This window comes from Mus caroli, unplaced genomic scaffold (genome assembly GCF_978045245.1).
Source record: "Mus caroli unplaced genomic scaffold, Mus_caroli_1 scaffold_12, whole genome shotgun sequence".
Taxonomy (NCBI): domain Eukaryota; kingdom Metazoa; phylum Chordata; class Mammalia; order Rodentia; family Muridae; genus Mus; species Mus caroli.
In genome coordinates, this window is record NW_028227267.1 from 24,370,950 (window position 1) to 24,391,714 (window position 20,765).

Consider the following 20,765-nt stretch of genomic DNA (forward strand, 5'->3'; position numbering starts at 1 on the left):
ACACGGTCTTTTTGAGGCTGCATGATAGGCAAGTATCTCACTCTAGACAGTGAACCTTTTAATCCAGTGTGCACTGGTCCCCAGTGGTTCCCTTAGCATGGTCTACGGACCCACTGGGAAGGGGGTCCTTCAGATCTCCCCCGAGAGCCTGATGCTGGAACCCATTTTCATAGTAAAGTGGGACTCTCGACTTTGTCCTTTTTAAACTATAGTGTACATGATGTGTACAGGTGCATGTGAGCATGGTCCTCACGTGGAGGCCGGGGGATGAATTTGTACAGTTCATTCTCTCCTCTCACCTAGCTCCAGGGACCAAATTCAAGTCATCAAGCTTGGTGGCAAGTGTCTCTGGTCACTGAACTATCCCACTGGCTGCGTCCCATGGCCCTTTTCACCTTGAAGTGAGTGTCCTCTCATGAGTGTCCCCTGGAGTTTTCCAGAGGCCATGTGGCATCTCAAGAAATAGAATATGGACAAGACACACACACTTCCACTGTGATGAGATGCAATTTGGACTTCCACTCTCTAAAACTGTGTGGTAAATGAATTCTTTATAAAGGAGATCAAGCTGGGCATGGCGGCACACACCTGCAATCTCAGCACTGCGAGGCAGGTGAACCTCTGTGAGTTCAAGGCCAACCTAGTCTATAAAGTGACTTCCCAGCCAGCCAGGGCTACACAGTGAGAGCCTGTTTCAAAACAACAACCCCCTTTAATTTTCAATATAAATAAATACTGCTGGGACTTCACAAACCCTTTAGGACACTCAGCGATAACTGGAGATTCACAGTGACCCAAGGTCCAAGGGTGTGGACCAGTGCTCTAGATGTGACAGTACACCTAGAACCAGGGCGAGGCCACAGTACTGAGTAAGTGGCAGCCATTATCCCTCCGGGACAGGGGAGGACCCTCCATTAGGTGCCATGACAGCTTCAGGCTTGTTTTCAGAAAAACGGGGGGCCTGCTACAGAGTCTGCTGGAGAAAGGACAAGCTGGAACCTGGTGAGCCACACAGCGTGCATCGTCTCCGAGTCTCTGTTCACTTTTCTACACAGGTGTTATTTTGCATGTGTTGTGGTAGGGACAGAGCCTAGGGCCTCACATTTACAGGCAACTGTTCTAACCACTGAACAACACCTCCAGCCCGTAGAGTTATTCCTGCTTGCTTGCTTGGCTTGAGATTTTTATTCTTCTTGTCTGTTGTTTTGAGGCGGGCCTGGGCTGGCCCCAAACTCATGGCAATTTCCTGCCTCAGTCTCCGAAGTGATGGAACTACAGGTGTGTGTCACCACACCCACCTTCTAGTCCAAATTAGGATTTGAAAAAAAAAAAAAGTTTGCTTTTAAGAATTTGCCTTGTCTTGGATGGTTGATCATGTGTGGTAACAAAGCTTCCTTTTCTGACAGGGTGAAGCGGGAACAGTTGTCAGTTTAACAGACTACATGAAGTATGTAATACAGGCAGGAATGGCACCAATCATGTTAGGGGGCACTGCCTAGGACGAAGGTCATGGCACTGTTGGCAAGGGCACTCTGGAATCCTGGGGCTCATTGACTGGTGTTGGGGTATCTGAGCTGTTTAAAATGAGCTCACTGCAAACTGTGCTTTCCAAAGCCACCTGATCCAGTCTGGAGAGTCCTTGTGAGCACTTCTAATACACACGAAGAAAGCACTCAGAGTGATGTTTGGAGAGAAGGTAAGTGCTCCCTGCTGGCTGACAGAACTATCTGAAAGGCTCAGAAGCTAAGCCGTACGTACCACAGGCTGCCAAAGGAACTCTTGCTGCTGTTAAGGCACCACACTTTAATTAATTTAAATTATACCTTCAACCAGTGCACAAGGCTAATGACTACCGTACTAGATAGCACAGTCCTAGCCTGACACCCCCACTTTCTATGACTCAGCCTGCTCCTGGCACCTTTTGGCTGGTGCCGCTGTCTCCATTCTTTTCTCAGCCCACAGCCCTGTTCAGGGGAGCCAGGGTGGTTTCTACCTTTAAAATCCCACAGCAGGGTTTGAAAATGACCGACTGTGCCAGGGTAGAGCAGGGTCCAGGAAGATAAACTAGAAAAGCCAAGCAAAGTATGAGGGCACAGGAGCCAAAAAGAGGCAGGGCTGGGCACGGGAGCCGGCGTGAGGAGCGGCAGAAGCTGGGGCCAGCCCCGTAGAGGCCACAACAGTTCTGGCCCAGTCCATGGTGGAAGCATCTGAAAAGGACACCTTGGCTAAAGGACCTCACAGTGACAGAGGACATGAAGGAGAGGAGGGAAGGACATACCAGGAGCCTGAATTGTGGAAACCTCCTGTCACTGGGCGGTCACAGTCCCTGCTGCCTCTGTCACATGCCTTCCCTACTTCAAGCCTTGACTTTGGGAGTGGAGGCCTGTTAATCCTGGTGGTTGCCTCCTTGAGGCCTGTCCTGCATACAAGAGGGTGCCCTGATCCCATGTTTCTGATACAAGCCCCTTCCATACAGATCACAACACAGAAAGCCAGGAGAGGAACAGAAGAGATGATCAAGAATGCACATGCAGACAACAGCAAGAGGTGGCAGAGCAAAGTCCCTGGGCTCTTTCATGGGACATCTAAAAATGTGGCCATGGAATCTGTCAGTTGGAGGACACCTCTGAAGGGTGAGAGGCATGGTAGTGGCTGTGTGCGGACAGCAGACATAAACCAAGACCTCTGGGAAATCTGGGCTCTCCCTTTGTACTGGCTGGTTCTGTGTGCCAACTTGATACAAGCTGGAGTTATCACACAGAAAGGAGCCTCCCTTGAGGAAATGCCTCCATGAGATCCAACTGTGGGACATTTTCTCAGTTAGTGATCAAGGGGGGAGGGCCCATTGTGGGTGGTACCATCCCTGGGCTGGTAGCCCTGAGTTCTATAAGAAAGCAAGCTGAGCAAGCCAGGGAAAGCAAGCCAGTAAGTAACACCCCTCTATGGCCTCTGCATCAGCTCCTGGTTCCTGGCCTGCTTGAGTTCCAGTCCTGACTTCCTTGGGTGATGAACAGCAATGTGGAAGTGTAAGCTGAATAAACCCTTTCCTCTCCAGCTTGCTTCTTGGTCATGATGTTTGCACAGGAATAGAAACCCTGGCTGAGACACCCTACATGGAATATCCAGCAACCCTTCTCTCCCCAGCATCCCAGGAACTACTCCTATGACCTTTCAGAACATTGAGTAGACAGTGGGGCAAAGTGTGGAGTTGTCAAATCTTGGGGAGGCCCCTGGTCCCTGGACAGCGTTGGTGTCCAAGCCAGGTCCTGCTCCTTACCCCAATCCTCCCATGGCCTCACACTGCCCATTCTGGCTCTGAACCAAGAGAAAGCATAAAGACCACCATGGCTTCTTCCTGCAGTCCCCCTAAAACTAAAGAAGGACTATAGAGAGTTTAAGGCCTTGGTAGACTCTACCACCGCTATACAGAGGGACTCTGGTTACCTCTGATTTGACCAGGAAGCACTTCCACACCAGCAGATGAGTACCTGGGCCCTGAACAGCATAGCCTTCCTTTAAACATGTGGCCAGTGTCAGGAGTCCACACTCAAAATTGGAATGAAAAGAGAGGTGTTTGTTTTTGTTTTTTCATTTTCAAATAATTTCAGATTGGGGAAAAGGGAGAGTAAAATGGAGCCTTGTGAACATTCGGTCTGCCTTTTCTAAAGATAAAATCATCGTCACATATGATGGTGTGGTGGCCAGAGTCAGCACACTGTCCCGTGTTGTTCAAAACAATTCAAGGCTGTATCAGATGAGCCTGAAGAGATGAGCGCAAAGGACGACAGGAAGGGATGAGAGACCTGAGCGGATGGATATACGAACCCTGAGAACCCTGCCCACGCCCCTCTCCTCACTCCTGGCTCTCTTCTGCCTTTTCCTCTCCTTTATCTTTTCTTTTCTCAGTGTGATCTGGGACATGCGACCATGATCTTGCAGAATCTCCCAGTTAGAAAATAGCTCCCTTTCAGTTTACTTTCTGTCCTCAATGGCACAAGGATGGGGCTAAGGCCACCAGGAAGGAATGTTTCAACACCCAAGGCCCCGAGCTCCACAGAGAAGCAAGTCAGCAGCCTCTGCAAGCAGCCAGTGCAAGGGTCAGTCGGGCAAGTCCTCCTTGGGGAAGGAGGGACTGGAGTGACGGTGGACTTGGGCCAGGACAAGCAGCCTGGGAGACTGACAGGCCCTGCACTTTTTCAAGCGTCAGCCACACACACATTCTTGAACCCACAGGATTCTTTAAGTAAGAAGGAGGCAGAATTACTAAAGTGCACAGCCTCACTGAATCCAGCCACAAGCAGACCGTTTCTGTGTTGAAGCCAGAGAAGTTTAACTGCTTCTACTTTTGAGACCCAGGCTTAAAAAAATTCTGGGTCACTAAACGGCAGACGTACAACTGATGTGCACATTAGCCAGGTAGTGTTTCGACCTTCAGTCAAGCTGTTCTAAATACAAGGTCTACTTTATAAGCAGCTTGGGTTTTGAACGATGTCAACAGGGCAAGAACAGAACCCAGCCTTGGGAAGCTTGGAGAACATCTGGCACTGCTTCTACCCACAACATGCATCCGCCCATCACAGCATTCCAGGCGAGCTGTCTGTGTCACTTCTGCTGGCTTTCAGACGTCTCCTTCTTCACCACAGCCAACAGCATGGAAGGAGAGGAGAACAGAGACACAGTGCGGAAGGGATCCATGCTCTACCCAACATCTGTCACCTCTTTACAGACACACCAGAGGCAACAATCGAAGCATCTGCTTCTAGAAGAATGGGGCATAAGGACAGAGGCTCCCACCTTCAACCCTACATCTCTGGGTCCTTATAAAACTTGTGTCAAGTACTCTTTCAGCAGACTTTAGGTTTTATCAGATCTTGTGGTACAAGCCTAAAGTCTCAGCCACCTGGGACGCTGAGGCCAAAAGATTGCAAGTTCAAGGCCAGTGTGGTCAACTTAATGAGACCAAAAAAAAAATATGTAAAGGCTGCAGACATAGCTCAGCAATGGAGACTTGCCTTGAATGAAAGAGGCCCTGGGTTCAATCCCTAGTACTGCAAAAAATTAAAGTTTAAGTCTGTTGTGGCCTAGACTGACTACGGAGCTTCTGGCTTTCTCTGGATGTCAAGATCGCAGGTGTCCTGTAATGTAGGCTGCACATGGCTAGCCAACAAATGAAATCCACGGCCACAGAAGGAGAGAGCAGGAAAGGACTCCCGCCAGTTAACACAGATGCTCCCATTTCACAGATGAGGAAACCAAGTCCATCCATCTCCCATGAGGATGATTGCCTGGTGTCACAGCACCGACTGGAAACCCAGCTGCTCCATTCAGCTCACCAATCCCAGCCAGGATCTCAGAGGTCTCCTCCACACTCCCGAACATGTACCTCCCAAACCATGAAAGCACATGGGCTCCACTCAGAGCCTGCAACTAAGTCCTGGCTCTGTCTCCACTGACTGTGGGTCTTGTCTCTCTGTACCCCTCAGTGGTGTTTTTCGTCAGCATCCTCAAGGACTATTTATTATGAGACCACAATTACCCACACCAACCTTTAACACACACTTAGCTCTCGCTCGATAGCTATTTTTATGTAGGTTAGTCAACCAGGGAAGGTAAGGGCAGGGCGGGGCCTGGCTAAACACTACATGGTGGGGGTATGCGGGGCACTGTATGGACAGCACCTCATTAAATCATTAATAGCCCTTGCCAGATCTGTCTGTCTGTCTGTCTGCCTGCCTGCCTGTCTGCTTTCCTCCCTTTCTTTTTTTCATCTCAAAGAGAAGGAAATTAAAGTTCTGAATAGCCGAAACAAACAACTCAGGGCTGAGAAGATGCCTAGAGGGCTGAGAGGCACTGCTCCGGAGGACCGAGTCTGTTTCCCGGGAGCCTTGTCACAGTCCACAGTCACCTGTAACCAATGCTAAAGGATCCAATGTCTCCTCCTGACCTAAGTCACTCATGCACATACACAGACACGCGTGATCACATATAATTTAAAGAAAAATCAGGAACTGGTAACACACACCTTGCATCCCAGAGCTTGGGAAGCAGAGGCAGGTGGATGGATGGCTCTCTGTGAATTCAAGGCCAGTGTGGTCTACAAAGGGCATAAAAGGCATTCCAGGCAGCCAGGGCTATATAACAAGACCCTGTATCAAGAAATAAAGTAAATCAATCCTGACAGGGCAGAAACAAAGGCAAACAAAGAAGCCACCCATGTTTCCAAGCTGACAATGAAGGCAGTGCTCCTGTGCGGCAAATGACAGCCACCAGCCTCCAACCATGGACTTTATTTTGACTTGTTCCTCCCCCCCCACCCCCCAATAAAACCTTTCCCAGGCAGTTTTGACTCCAAGTTTCACAACGTTGAGAGCTTAGCTTCTTCAACAAGTTCCAGCTAGGGAAGCAGATCCAGTTTCTAACAAATGAACTCAGCATTGCGACTTTACTTCTCCAGGACCCAGCGGTCACCGAGGAAAGACGCATCGAAAGACGCATCAAGTCAGGAGTGGCCGACGACCTTCGCAAGGTGTCCTCCAGCTTAGCAGGCAGAACACCTGCCCCTGGCTCTAAATGGCACTCAGTTGTTCTCCCCAACAGGCACTGGCCATAGTGTGATTAAATAAATTATTTTTGTTTCTGCTGTATGTGCGTGTGCACGAACATCATGGAATGTGAGCGGAGGCTGGAGAACAACTTCTAGGAGTCATTTCTTTCCTACTATGTGGGTTGCATGGGTCCCACTTAAGTTATTGGGCTTGGCAGCAAGTGCCTTTACCTACTAGGCCATCTTGCAGGCTCACACAGCACAACCTGTAAGAAATGGCAATGCAGCAACAAATTCCCTACATCACTGCTAAAACCTGCTCCCTGTCCTGTCGTGTGGCGGGCTCGTCTCCAGTTACCATGAGTACTAACCAAAGTCCTTGTTTTGCTGGCTGGTTAAACATTAAAGCACCTCTCAAAAACATGGTGAAATGGGGCTGCTTGCGAAGTCTGCCCCCAAAAGGGAAGTATGGAGTTGTCGTTGTTGTTGTTGTCATCGTGTCTCTGACCACCATAAGTATGGTACTTTCTAAACATGACCCAGAAGTCTTTAGCACTGCTCCCATTAGGAGGAATCCAAAGTTAGGTCTGTCTGTGCTTGGATCAAGAAAATATAGATGCACCACACTGTAAGTTCAACCAATTGGACAGCAAAAGCTGACAGGTTTCCACATGGTCATCTTGGGACCAGCACTCTGGGAGATGCCACACATCCTAAGAAAGTCAGAGAATCTGCGACCGCCATATTGGAAAAGTGCTTGCCAATGCTCTAGTTATAACTACCAGCTTAACTTGCAGCCAAGGGCCAGCACAGCCTGTGTTAGGCCCCCGAGTGACCACCATGGATGTCATCATACCCTCAGATGACCACATTTCCAACCACCACCTGACCGCAACTGCTGGAGGCTCCTTAAGCAAGGACAGCCTAGCAGGGCCTCACTTCTTCCTTTCCAAATCCTGACCTACAAACCATGGCCCAAACAAAATGGCCACTGTCAACTCCAAAGGTGGCAGGTGTCCTTAGGCAGAAATGGCAGCCATAAAAACTGGAAAGAACAGTACCCATTTCGGCTCTTCTCTCAAAACCAAACCAAACCCAGCCAAAACCCAAGGGAGAGATAGACACTCAACCTGTGGGCTTCAAATCTGTCAAAACAACTTTCTGCCTCCTGACATCAGAAGGGTAGGGTAGACATAACAAGAGAACCCCATTCATCCCCCATTCATCCATCTTGCTTTGGCTGAGTTTGATGTCAAACAATGAGAGCAGTCCCACGAAGAGGGATTGGCCATTGTTATAACAAACAGCGGATATTCCTTCCATTGTCTGCCCGCTAGCAGTTCATTTCAGTCAGTGCAAACATGAGTATCTCTTAGATAATCCATCGAAACACAGCAAAGGAACTCAGTCAAGAATAGAACAAAAATTTTCCATCTTCCTTTAAGGAAATGAAAGGGGCTGATTCACCAAGCTCTCTAAGAGTTGCTTTGCAAATTTCTGTGACACTCTTTGGTATAATCCATTGGCGGGGGAGGGGAGGCACATCTATTCTTACTGCTAGAAGCATCCATGGGTAGAATGAGGAAGTCCAGAGAAGAGGGCTAAGCAAAGACAGCTGGGCTGGCTGCCAAAGACTGAGGTTGGAGGGATGTTTAATATACCCAGCCAACACACACACACAAACTATGTTAAATGTCCCCACAATAAATGCTGAGAAGGAAAAAAAAAGACCACAGTTCGGTGTTAAAAGGTTTCAGTCCATGGAGACCAGAGCGCTCTATCAATCTGACCATTCTTAAAACCACAGAGACAATGCTGAATGTGCCTACTGCCACAGCCTGCCAGACTTCTGAAGACTTGAGAGACAGGGCTGGCAACCTTGGACAAACCTGGGGATACAGTCACATGGCTGTATGAAGTCAGTCTGTACTACAATAGCCGGCACCTGTGACTGGATGACAGGTCCCAGCTGAGGATCCAAGAATACTCTCATGGGTTTTTGCAGCTTCAAAATGAGACATTCAATTTTTCCCGTCAATTGTGTTGATTTTAGCCAATGCTCAGAGTGTATCATTTGCTACTGTAGCTACAGTGCATACATCTGTGCAAGCCTCGAACCTTGTATACAAGACTTGAGCCTACATGTGTCCACAAGTCTTTGTCCATTTAGAAATGACTCAAGCTAGGCATTCTGCTGCATGTCTCTTACCCCAGCTTTGGGAGGCAGAGGCAGGGGATCTTGAGTTCCAGGCCAGTCTGAGATAGAATGAGACTGACCTATCACAAGAGAGCGTGTTGGGGTGGGGCCAACAAGACACCTACAATCCTAGCCTGAGCTACACGAGAATGTCTCCAAAGAGACAGGGATGGGATGGAGGTATTCAGACACTCAAATACAAGCAGGAACTAAGTTGAACTGTCTAAAGAGTCTTACCCTTTGAGATGTTTTCTATTGCTCTTCACCAACCACACAGATGAGGGTTTCTTGGTTACAGAGCATCTAAGATGCCATTTAGACATTCCTTCATTCTCCCATGAATTGCTACAATGAGAGCATCTTGAGACAGGCATCACTGAGCAATTCTACTGTGGTACTTTGTGTTCTGTTGCTATAGCAACACTGTGACCAAAAGCAGTTCAGGGAAGAAACAGTTTGAGTCACTTTACAGCTTACATACATCACGGAGGGAAACTGAGGCAGGAACTAAAGCAGAGACTTGGAGGAACTCGGCTTACTGGCTTTCTCTCTGTGGTCTGCTCAGCCTGCTTTCTTATGCAATGAAGGACCACCCACACAGGGGTAGCACCACTACCAACCACCAATCAAGAACACCAGCTTACCCCAGGCCAGTCTGATGGAGGTGATTCCTCCAGAGAGTTTCACTCTTCCCAAGTGACTCTGGTTTGAGTCAAGTTGACAAAAACTGACCCAGCACACCCACCAACCATGGGGGTTAATTACAATTAAGTCAGGAACCATCAACCCCAAGCTTCCCAACAGTCTTTATTGCTCCTAAAGTTCTTTCCATAGACATTAATTTCTCAGGCTGGTGAGATGGCTCAGCGGTTAAGAGATCCGACTGCTCTTCCAAAGGTCCTGAGTTCAAATCCCAGCAACCACATGGTGGCTCACAACCATCCGTAACAAAAATCTGATGCCTCTTCTGGAGTGTCTGAAGACAGCTACAGTGTACACACATATAATAAATAAACAGATAGATAAATAAATAAGAATTTAATTTCTCTGGCATAGAAATCATCTTTTTATAATAGGTTCATTTCTTTTTGTTGTCGTTGTTGTTGTACATTTTTTAATTAGATACTTTCTTCATCTACATTTCAAATGCTATCCTGAAAGTCTCCTATACCCTTCCCCAACCCTGCTCCCCAACCCACCCACTCCTGCTTCCTAGCCCTGGCATTCCCCTGTACTGGGGCATATAATCTTCCCAAGACCAAGGGCCTCTCCTCCCAATGATGGCTGACTAGGCCATCTTCTGCTACATATGCAGCTAGAGACCCAAGATCTGGGGTACTGGTTATAGGAGGAACAACAATATGAACTGACCAGGACCCCCAGGTTCATTTCTTCCATCAGCCCTCTACCTAACATGATAAAACGCAATCATTGTAAATAATCAGGAAAACACCAAGAAATGAAAAATCAAGCCACCCGCTTTCTCAGCAGCAGCCTTAGTTAGCCACTGGTAAAGTCTGAGCATACAGTCAATCTTATTTTTTGAGCAAAGCTTCTCAAACTACTGATGACAGATTTGTTAAACTCCATTGTGAACTAATTGTTCCTACAGAACATAGTAAAATAAACACAAAGCAAAACAGCACAGCATTGTCAAGCTACTAAAAAGGACTCTGCAAAGTCATCTTCATTTGCAAGGTTGCCTTGAACTTATCCTCCTGCCTGTGAGCTACCATGCCCAGCTTAGAAGACTTGCTGTTAATTTCTGTGTCTACTTAGCCCTAACTAGTAGTGATCAGTATACATTGTGTGTTAACTAGTAGTGATCAGCCCACACTAGGAATACTGTAAAAAAGACCTTTTTCCTCTTATATGCACATTCTTTTACTGCATATACCTTACATATGGTTTTGGTTTTTTATGTGTATGTATGTGTCTTGTGACTATAAGCTGTTGGGGGGGGGGTTTCTCTCAGAGGCCAGGAGAGGGTGTTGATCCCTGAAACTGGAGTTACTGTTGGTTGTAAGACAACCAAGGTGGGTGCTGAGAACCAACTTTAGTCCTCTAGAAGAGTGGCAACTGCTGAGCATTCTACAGCCCCAACATACACTTTTATTACCTAATGTTTTCAAAATATATCATAGTCATTTGTCCATGGCCACAAGTCATCCCTTTTTAAAACTAAAGGCCATCATGTGCTGGGTATAATAGTGCCCAGTGGTGATCCACCCTACAGCTGGGTATAATAGTGCCCAGTGGTGATCCACCCTACAGCTGGGTATAATAGTGCCCAGTGGCAATCCCAGAGCTTGCATGATGGAGACAGAGGATCAGGAGTTTGAAGAAAGCCCAGGCTACATGAGACCCTTTCTCCTATTCCCTGCCAACACACACCAAAAAAGGCCACTTTAAAAATGTTAGCATAGGCCAGGTGCAGTATTGCACACACAGGAAACAGGCCCATCTGGATCCCAGGCCAGCTAGCTATAAAGGGTGACTATGTCTCAATTTTTAAGATGTTAACATATTCAAAGACATTTGACTATTATACTTTCATGAGCCAACACCTTCATAAATGAACAGATTATGGGAAAGGAAACAGCTTATATTTTATCAAGGACAGTCACGACTCTCTCAAAGTCACCCTAACAACAGTGTGGTGCCCAGAACCACTTGCCATAGAGATGACACTTGGATTGTATGGTTGGCTGGTTGACTTGGTGGGGCGGGGGTTGGGGTTCTTTGACATAGGGTCTTTCTATATAGCCCAGGTTGGCCTTGAACTGACCCATCTCCTCAGCCACTCTGGCTGTGCTTACAATCATGACTTGATGTCTATACCACCAGCCAGCTGTTAACATGGTCCAGCAACAGAAGCAGACTTCATTCTAAACCTCTAACTACAAATGGACAGAGCACTGTTCCCTGTTTCCCTAGTTAGTTCTTAAGTCTGCTCTCAAAGTCTCCCTCACAAACTGGGGTCTCATCAGAAGCTCCACTGAGGAAAGAGGCTAACTTAGGGCATGAGGTCCCCTTTTGGTGGTATTTAGAAATGGGGCCTTTGGAGAAGCAGGTTAAATGAAGCTGTATGGATGAGCCCTAATATACACAGATGACCTATACTCACAAGAGGAGAACTAGGCAACTGTTTGCTTTCTCTCTGATGAGAAGACAGCCAGCATCCTTGTGCAAGCTGGGAAGGGAGCCCAACCTTGGACTTCTAGCCTCCTGCTCTGCGAGAAACTAGGCTTCTGTTGCCCAAGTGAACAATAAAAGCATTGACCTGCTTCCGACGGTCCTCACACAGGCCACATCTGTCCTGTCAGTACTCTTCCTCCGCACCCCAGACTGCTCTGGAGGGTTAGGTCAGATGACCTGAGCTCTTTAGGCCTTGCCTTTGATGGTCTCCATCCTGTCAGATCCTCCATGACTCTCTCTCTCGGAACCTCTCTCACTCTACCAGCAGTTCATGCTTCCATCCAAGGGATAGGAGCCCCGTGCCAACAGATTCATGGCTCAGGATCTGTCAACCTCCACAGCCCCTGGTGTCTTAAACAGGACTGGAGTCTACTTCACTGGATGTGTGGGGGATGGAAAGATATTCATTTCAACCAGACATCACAGGCTAGACTGCCCCCAGCCCAGCTGACGTGCCACCAGGCCCTGGCTCTGGTACCTACTTAAAGACATGTACGGTTATTGGGTACATTTTTTTCAGTCAGTTATCTCTGCAAATGTTCTCTAGAGCTTTCTGGAAATCACCACGCTGTTTGATAGGACCTTCCTGGCCCAGTGCCCACCACGCCCACATACACAGAAGAGAAGCTGGCAGGGTGTGACGGCACTGTCCTTTAATAAAGGTATTTTTCTCTTCCAACTCGTGCTGATAAATCCATTAGGGACAGAAGTCAGGCTGTCTGAAATCCACCCCCTCCTTCCTCTCCTTCCCCGGAGTTCCCAAGCTCAAACATGGCTGTTCTTTTCGCTTCTGGTTTTTGTTTTCTTAAGTGAAAGGTTTGCTTGCTCCTGGAGGAGGAAAAGGCAGGTTCTGGGTGCAGGCCTTGTGCGAGCTGGGAGGACTCCAGAGATTTATTCTTCAAGTCGTTCATTCTCAGAGTGAGGAGAGATGATAAACAGGCTGGGCTCCTGGCTCCCAGGAAGGGATGGAGGGAGGAGCCAGCGGTGATTCCAACTGAGGAGCTGGAGGTCTAGTTAGCAGGTGTCCCTGGCTGTCCCTCCCTGCTCCTTCAGCCCTAGCAAAGCCTCCTCTCAGAACATGCAGGAGAAATGCCGAAGACAGGTTCTTAGAAAGGTATTTTTATATATGTATGTATATATATTTACACATAAAAGCATGGGATATTGCCAATCTTGGCTCTAATTAGAGTTAGAATTTTTTTTGTCTCATTTGTTTTAAATATTTGAAGTTTGAGGGGACAGAAAGCAAGATGGCTCAGCAGTTAAAGGTGCTACCAAGCCAGGTGACCCAAGTTCCAACAGCAGAACTGCTCACATGATAAGAAAAAACTGATTCTGCACTTACACACACACACACACACACACACACACACACACACACACACACACACACTTGCACGGGAGTGCTCACAAGCCATCCACATAAAAATAATGAAATAGTATTTTTTAAAGGGTCGGGCACGGTGGTGCATATCTTTAATTTCAGGACTGGGGAGTCAGAGACAGGCAGATCTCTCTGTGCTGTGAGTTCAAAGCTACGTAGTAAAAGATCCTGTCTCCAAAAAAAATTGTTTTTGTTTTGCTTTGTTCTTTTATTTATTTCTTTTCAAATGGAAATGGTATCCAGAATGTACCACATCCTGTCATGCCCCTGTAATTCTAGCATTTCAGTGTCAGAGAAAAGGAACACCAGGGTTCTGGTTTGTTTTTTAGGTTTTTAAGACACTGTCTAACAGATGCCATAATGCTGTAGTGGCAGCTAGTATGTTTATGTGTGACGCACAGCATAAATGGGAGATAGGAGTTAGCTCAGTGTTAGTTAACTGATAATATATTGAATAGCTATCGGTTTGGTTTGAGTTTTTAATTGGTATACATATGGGGATTGAAACCAGGGTCTACTGAATACTAGAAAAGTGACCTACCACTGAGGTACATCCCTGGCCCTCTACATGCTTTGAGATAGAGACTCAGTTATACTGGGCTAGGCTTGAACTCCCCCTATTATCTTGACAGATCTCCTTAGCTTCCTGCCTCCAACTTTTAAGTAGGAGCTGGGAGTACATTTGTAGCTCCCTGCCTGGCAGAATAGCTGTCTCTGTTTTTGTTGAGACTGAAGCCAGGCTGGCTTTGAACACCTGATCTACCCCACTTCCCAAGTACTGGGGTCACAGAATGGACACAAGGTCAAAATCCGGATTTAGCCTCCCAAGTATTAGGACTATAGGCCTGAGCTAGCATGCTAGCCATGGATATGACCACTAACAGCGAATGCTGAACCTCTGTTCCAGGGGAAATACAGTTAGGTGCTTTTGAGCCTCCAGTCATATTCCCACGAGCTATTCAAATGCCTAACTTTTGAAATTTTTATTTATTTATTTATTTATTTATTTATTTATTTATTTATTTATTTATTTCAGACAGGGACATAATCCACTTCTTTTGATCTCAAAGTGATCCTCCTGTTTCAATATCTCTCGTACATTTTGTTTTTGTATACAGAGTCTTATGCAGCCCAGGCTGGCCTCAAATTCATCATGTAACTGAGGGAATCTCTGAACTGGAGGCCAGAGCCTTATACACATGAACATTGTTAGGTTCAAACCACAGATTCTAGCAACATGATCATCAATTTGATAGGCAACCCCTACTAGTCCGGGGCAGCCCAGCTACATACACAGCTACTGAGTTCGGAAGTACAGTGGGGTGTGCTCTAGTGAAAGCTCTACACACAAACACCTGTGGCTGCTGGGGTTACAGTGAGGTCGAGGTGGAAGGCTGCTTCCCAGGCCTGTGTGTGTGTGTGTGTGTGTGTGTGTGTGTGTGTGTGCGTGTGTGTGCGTCTGTCCCCTCAGCTTCCATCTTCAGCAGCAGTCATCCCATGTGCCTGCCCCCATGCCTGCTGACCCCTCCTCTAAGTCCTGGAGATTGAGCTCTGGGCCTTGGGCTTGTCCCTGAGCACTCTTCCTCTGAGCCCCCACATTAATTATTTTGTTACAGTGAGTCCCTGTTGAATTTATACTACTGTGAATATTCTGTGTTAAACAAAATACATTACCACTAATTTCCCCTATGTCTTTTAATGTAACAACTAGGGAGTTTTTAAATTGCTTCTGTGGCTTATTAATATGTTTCTGAGTCAGTCCTGATTATAACCTTACCAGAGGAAGGCCACCCAACAACACAACCCAGCCAGGCTACCCTGCACAAACCCTTAGCTCATACCATTCAGCCGTGAATCCTTGGTTGTGAACTTGACTATATCAGGAATTAACTAAAACCCAAGTGGCTGGGTACACCTGTGAGGGACTTTTTCCTAAATTAAGTCATGTAAAAAGTGGGAAGAGCCACTTTTTAATCCAGACCGCTCTTGAGGTGAGGAGATTCAGCTTGTATCTGGACCACACCTTCTCCTGGCAGCCCACAGACAGAGCATGGAAGAGGAAGCTTGCTCTCTTTGCCTGCTTCCTCTCACTCGCCCTAGCAAGTCCATTCCTTCACTGGCATCAGAGCCTACTTCTTTAGGATTCCAGTGGATACTGAAGACCGGCTGAGACATCCAGCTTTATGGACTGAGCAACTACTGAATTCCTGAACCTGCCATTGGTAAACAGCCATTGTTGGACTGGCTGGACCACAGCCTTTAAGCCATTCTAACAAACCCCCTTTCTGTACAGAGAGAATCATCCTTTAAGCTCTGCTCCTCTCAGGAAGCCTGACTAATGTGCCCAGGGATCCAAATGTGCCCCAGAGTCTAGCAGGAAACACCTGTCCAGTAGCTTCCTGTGACACACCAAATCTGTGGAATTCGGAAATCGGGGCTAAAAAGAGTTTAACAAATGAACCAACATAACTCCCAGAAGGCAGGTGCCATAAAGACCGAGTTATGGGGCTATGAGACTATGAGTTATGGGGCTATAAGACTATCTTGTTTCTACCCAGAATGGTGATCAACATTGGATAAGCAAGCAAAGAGGACAGACAAACCAGGGTTGATCATCTCTCTTGGAAACCCAAGCAGAAAGCTAGACCATTCTCCTTCACCCATAGCTCTCTGCCTCAGGGGTCCCTGAGTAGTTCGTTCTCTCTCTCTCTCTCTCTCTCTCTCTCTCTCTCTCTCTCTCTCTCTCTCTCTCTCTCTCTCTCTCTCCCCTCCCTCCCTCCCTTCCTCCCTCCCTCCCTTTTTCTTCCTTCTTTCTTTTCTTTCTTTTTCTTTCTTCTTTCTTTCTTTTTTTCTTTCTTTCTTCTTTCTTTCTTTCTTTCTTTCTTTCTTTCTTTCTTTCTTTCCTTCTTCCTTCCTTCCTTCCTTCCTTCCTTCCTTCCTTTCTTTCTTTCTTTCTTTTTCTTTCACAAGACAGAGTCATTTGCCTCCAGCTTGCTACTTGTGACTATGTGACCTTCACCTCCTGATCCTCCTGCCTCTGCCTCCCCAGTGCTGGGATCACAGGCGTGTATAGCATGCCTAGCCAGCTGTCCCTAATTTCTGCTCACCCCAGTCTCCCAAGTCCACCGGTAGAGTGCTTGTCCAGCATGCTTAAGGCCCTGGGCTTCATTCCAACACTGCAAACATAAACAAGCCAAAGTTTCTGCTCAAAACAAAAAACAAAATCTTTCCAACTTGTCAATGTACATTTGGGATGCAGAGATGAGAGAGTCTGGAGTAGCTGGACACAGTGACACACGCCTGTAACACCAGTCTGTAGAGATGTACCCAGAGTTCAAAGCCCTCCTCCATTACATACTGAATTTTGAAGTCAGCCAAGACTACATGAGAATGTTTAAAACATATATGCACATGCACTCGTGCGCACGTGCGTGTGCGCATGTGCACGCACACACACACACACACACACAAGGGCCACTTATGGCTTCCAACTGCTCAGCTCTGGGCTGTTGTGGCAGGACCAAATGAAACCTTAGGGGAACATTTCCCCCTAAAATTGGCAGAGATTTTGTTTGTTTGTTTGTTTGTTTAATGCATTAGAAATGTGAGCTTCTGAGAGTTTTCAATTGCCCAACTTCATAAACAGTTCTCCAATTCCTTACTTATGTCAGAATGGGAGTTAGTAATAGATACGCCTTCACGCAGCCCAGAGCAACATTAGTACCCACCGCCACGCACAGATCTGTGAGTTCAAGGCTATCTGCTATCAGAAAGCACCACACACAGATCTGTGAGTTCAAGGCTATCTGCTATCAGAAAGCAGGCTGCCAGGGAACTTCTTCCAGTGAAGTATTTTCCTCTCCCCCACACCCTGGCTCTGAGGGGCCTGATGTTCTCTGCTTTTCTCCTTAGGCTTGTCTTGTTCTTTCTACTGTAGAAATAGGTTCCTACTGCAGCTCTCTGAAGTCCCTCAGCCCTGACAGTCACTCACAGGGGTATGCTCCCATTGGCAAGTAACCCCAACCACTACTTAGAAATTGGTGGCTTCTAAGAACCCAAACTTGTTTACAGGAAGACTGGAACATTCTCAAGTTCAAATCAAGATCTTATCTTCCAAAATTTTTCCCAACAGGAAAGTCCTTCCCAGCCCAAACAGCTTTTTGTTACTATTAAGATCATTACATTCTGTGCACGCTGATAGTAAATAAATGAGGGGGGAAATCAGAAATGGGAAGTAAAATATCTGGCTTAAGTCTGAGGGAACCATAGCAGCCCCAAGCATGAATGGAAGGAGCCACCCTAAATAAAATACTGAGAGATGTAAACTCCATTAAAGTGTTTGGCAAAATTGCAATTCTTTTAGCCTTTCCACAGATCCCAGAATATTTGGAGCCTAAAGCATTGTTTAATACTCTGCTCAACCCTTGATTTTGGCCCCAATGGAGCCTCCACAATGAAAAACAGCACATGAAATTGGATCCAGGCTCTGCCCACAGCCTGGACTGAGTGTATCTTACTGTCCACACATGCTGTTGCTCAACCTCCAAGCAGGGGCCTCCTGCAGTCGCCCTCCAGCTTTTAAAACAAAATTAACCAGCCCAGGGTCAAAGGTGACTGACAGTTTCACCCAAGAACAGTGCCTCAGCTCCCTGTACCTCAAGTTCAGTCTCCCGTCTGTTGATATCATCCGTGGATTGATTTAACTTCTCCAGTTCTCCCTAATGAAGAGAGAGAGAAAGAGAGAGAGAGAAATTAGAAGGGCTGGGCTTTTGTTTTTAGTGTAACTTAGTTTACAACTGGAAAGTCATCCCTGAATGGTGCAAGTCAGTTCATTCCTCAAGAAGACAGCTGAGGCTCGGCTAAAAGACAAAAGCCTAAAACCTGTTGTAGGCTGTGTCCTTTTTTGGATGCTTTTAAAGTCCTACAGATTTATCTTTCCCTGAAAAGTCATTGTTCTTTTTTTTTTTTTTTCAGGTGAACTTATCTGTCATAAACAGTAACTTAACTCAGGCAAAACAGCACCCTTTGCTTTAGGAAAGAACTTTTTGAGGAAATCAGTACAAGACAATACGGCCAGTGCAGCCCAGCCAAAGGCAGACTTCCAGCATTAACTCATCATGGGCTATCTCCCTATAAAGAGATGATTTTTTTTTTCTAACTGCGAACTATTTGCCCTGCCTAACTGGGGTGTTGGTTAACTGACTGTAACCCTACCTCTTTTAAACATTTGCAGTCTGACATTTTCTAAGTAGCCAACATGAGTTAACTCATCCTCGTTCAGCTCATCTTTGCTCTGTGAACAAAGGTCTTGCTAACAAAATTCCACACCAAATCCACAAGATTCTGTAATCCAAACCCAGGGCCCGAATTAACAGAATAGTCAATGAGGAGGTTTTCTCACTGATCTTTAGTGTATTGACTTGACAAAATAATTAATTTAAGCCAAACTGATGAATTTAAAGCAGGCTCCTTTTTTTTTTCTATATTTGTGCACTTAAAACCAATTATGGATCCAGAAATTGCAAAGTATGCTTAATAGCTATTTTTTAAAAAATGATTTATGGAAAGGGTACAATACGGGTCATGAAAAGGAATTTGCTTTGTGCTTAGGAAGGTGAAGAGGTTAACTTGTCACTCCTGGAAACTGTTTTTTAACTCTCTCTCCTGGAAATGGAGGCACACTGTGAGGCCAGGCATTCTCTGCTTTCCCTGCCTCCACGCGTTGGCTTTGCGCAGCAGCTGTCCCTGGTGGACATTCACACTGATCTCACAAGGAAAAGGAGGGTTTTAAACAGTCTCAGGCCAAGTGCAACACAGTGCCAACGGTGGCAACGACGCCCACCATGTGTTGACAATGAACCAAAAGAGGACGGCAGCCCAGGCCAGGTGAGGGCTCACGAGGCACCCCACACCGGTGCAGCCCACACTACGGGGGCAAGCCACAGCTACCTTGCCCTGCTCGCCCACCACGATGTCTGCATCCACGCAGGCAGGATAACGCTGCGCTGCAGCCCCGAGGCTGTGCAGTGCTCCAAGCGTGGCGCTGAGGTACCCCGACTCCGCTCGGGGCCCCCGCCCCCTTTTTCCTTTGTTGCAATCCGCCTGAACCGCTGGTCGTGTTGTAGGGACCCTCGGGTTGGGCCGAGGGTCTGCAGGGATCCCCGCAATAATCAGGCCGCGTTCACGCGGGCACCGAAGCCTTCCGCAGGGAGACTGTGAAATGGGGTGTCTCAACCCTTGGTGAAGACCCTGAATTTAGGCAGCCCCCACCCCACGACCGCGAACATGCGAGGCTGTAAGGCATGTGTCTGCGTAGACGCCGACTTCCACGGTAGCCCTGGTGGGGTGCGGCTGTGGGCTCCTGTCACGCGTCCTACCTGGATCCGGGGGTCCACCTCTTCCTCCTCCTCCTCCAGGCCCTGTTCCATCCTCTCTTCCTCCTCCTCTTTCTCCTCCGCCTCCCGGGCAGGCGGCGGGAGCTCCGCCGGCTCCTCAGAGCGGCTCCGTTTCAGCGCCGTGTCCATGCGGGCAGCCGAACGCGCCGCAGCTGGGTCGCAAAGCGCACGGTGGGATCCGGACGCACCGAGGGCCACCTCGCCGCAGCCCGGTAGGTCTGAGCGCGCAGCACTGCCACCCCGGGTGCTCCGCGGGCGAGTGCGGAGTGGCAGAGGAAGTGGGCGCGGCTGCCCCCTGTCTGCAGCGGCCCGCAGTACACCGCACCCACTTTGCCCAGGCCGCCCTGATAGCCTGTGTCACCCGACGCTCTGTCACAAAAAGCCCAGTGCACTGGAGTCCCGGCCATGGCCACTAGGAGAGGTGCCGCCTAGTGGCTCACCAGCCCGAGCGTGGGCCGCCTTAAGCTAGCTTCCTCCTGCCTCCAGTGAAGCAGATCAAGGCCCAGAGGAAAGTTCGGGTGATTTCCATTCTCCAAAGCTACCTTTGTGCCTATTTGGAGTCACAGAAAAGGGAACTCTACCCTAATCTTGTCTGTACAGCAGATAGAGGATAGCTAGCCTGGTCCAACCACCGAGTGGACGTCATAGCCTGGAGTCTGCTGGGCAAAGCTCGGCAAGCGAAGGCATGAGCTCTTAGGGCTTTCCTGGATATCCTGAATGCACAAAGAGCCCATGGAGCTGGGGGGAAATCTATGGATCGGGTGACTTTTTAAAGAGATTGCACTGCTTGCTCTTGGGTAAGCTTGGCCAGTGTAGGAACTATGTGGTTCTGCCCAACATCACCAAGCTAGAGCTTGCCTAGCCAACTGGGCATCACAAAAGGGCTAACAGGGGAAGGGTTTCTCTGAATGGTTACAGGTGCTAGGGCCACTGTGAGGTCAGGGACTACCTGGTCAGATGCCCTGAGCAAAGTGGATACTTTGTAGAGAGAGAGTTGTTCTCGGGGCCTGTGATTCTGCCTTTTCCCCCACCTCAGAAGCAAAGCAA

At 47.7% G+C, this 20,765-nt stretch overlaps 1 protein-coding gene and 1 long non-coding RNA gene across 2 annotated transcripts in view; one reads left to right on the plus strand and one right to left on the minus strand.

The window, feature by feature from the left end:
• Sh3bp5 (SH3 domain binding protein 5) overlaps positions 1-20,001 on the minus strand; it is a 61,688-nt gene extending 41,687 nt beyond the window's left edge. Inside the window, exons 1-2 of the mRNA XM_021182302.3 lie at positions 19,701-20,001; positions 17,979-18,041 (exon numbers count right to left, since the gene is read on the minus strand). Of these exons, the coding sequence (XP_021037961.1) occupies positions 17,979-18,041; positions 19,701-19,847 (210 nt within the window). The 5' untranslated portion in view covers positions 19,848-20,001. The remainder of the gene's footprint in view (positions 1-17,978; positions 18,042-19,700) is intronic.
• On the plus strand, positions 1,522-3,044 carry LOC115029256 (uncharacterized). The gene is made up of 3 exons (XR_003834836.2): positions 1,522-1,696; positions 2,477-2,633; positions 2,959-3,044. It is a non-coding gene; the product is annotated as an uncharacterized LOC115029256 (long non-coding RNA).
• Positions 20,002-20,765: the final 764 nt, after the last annotated feature.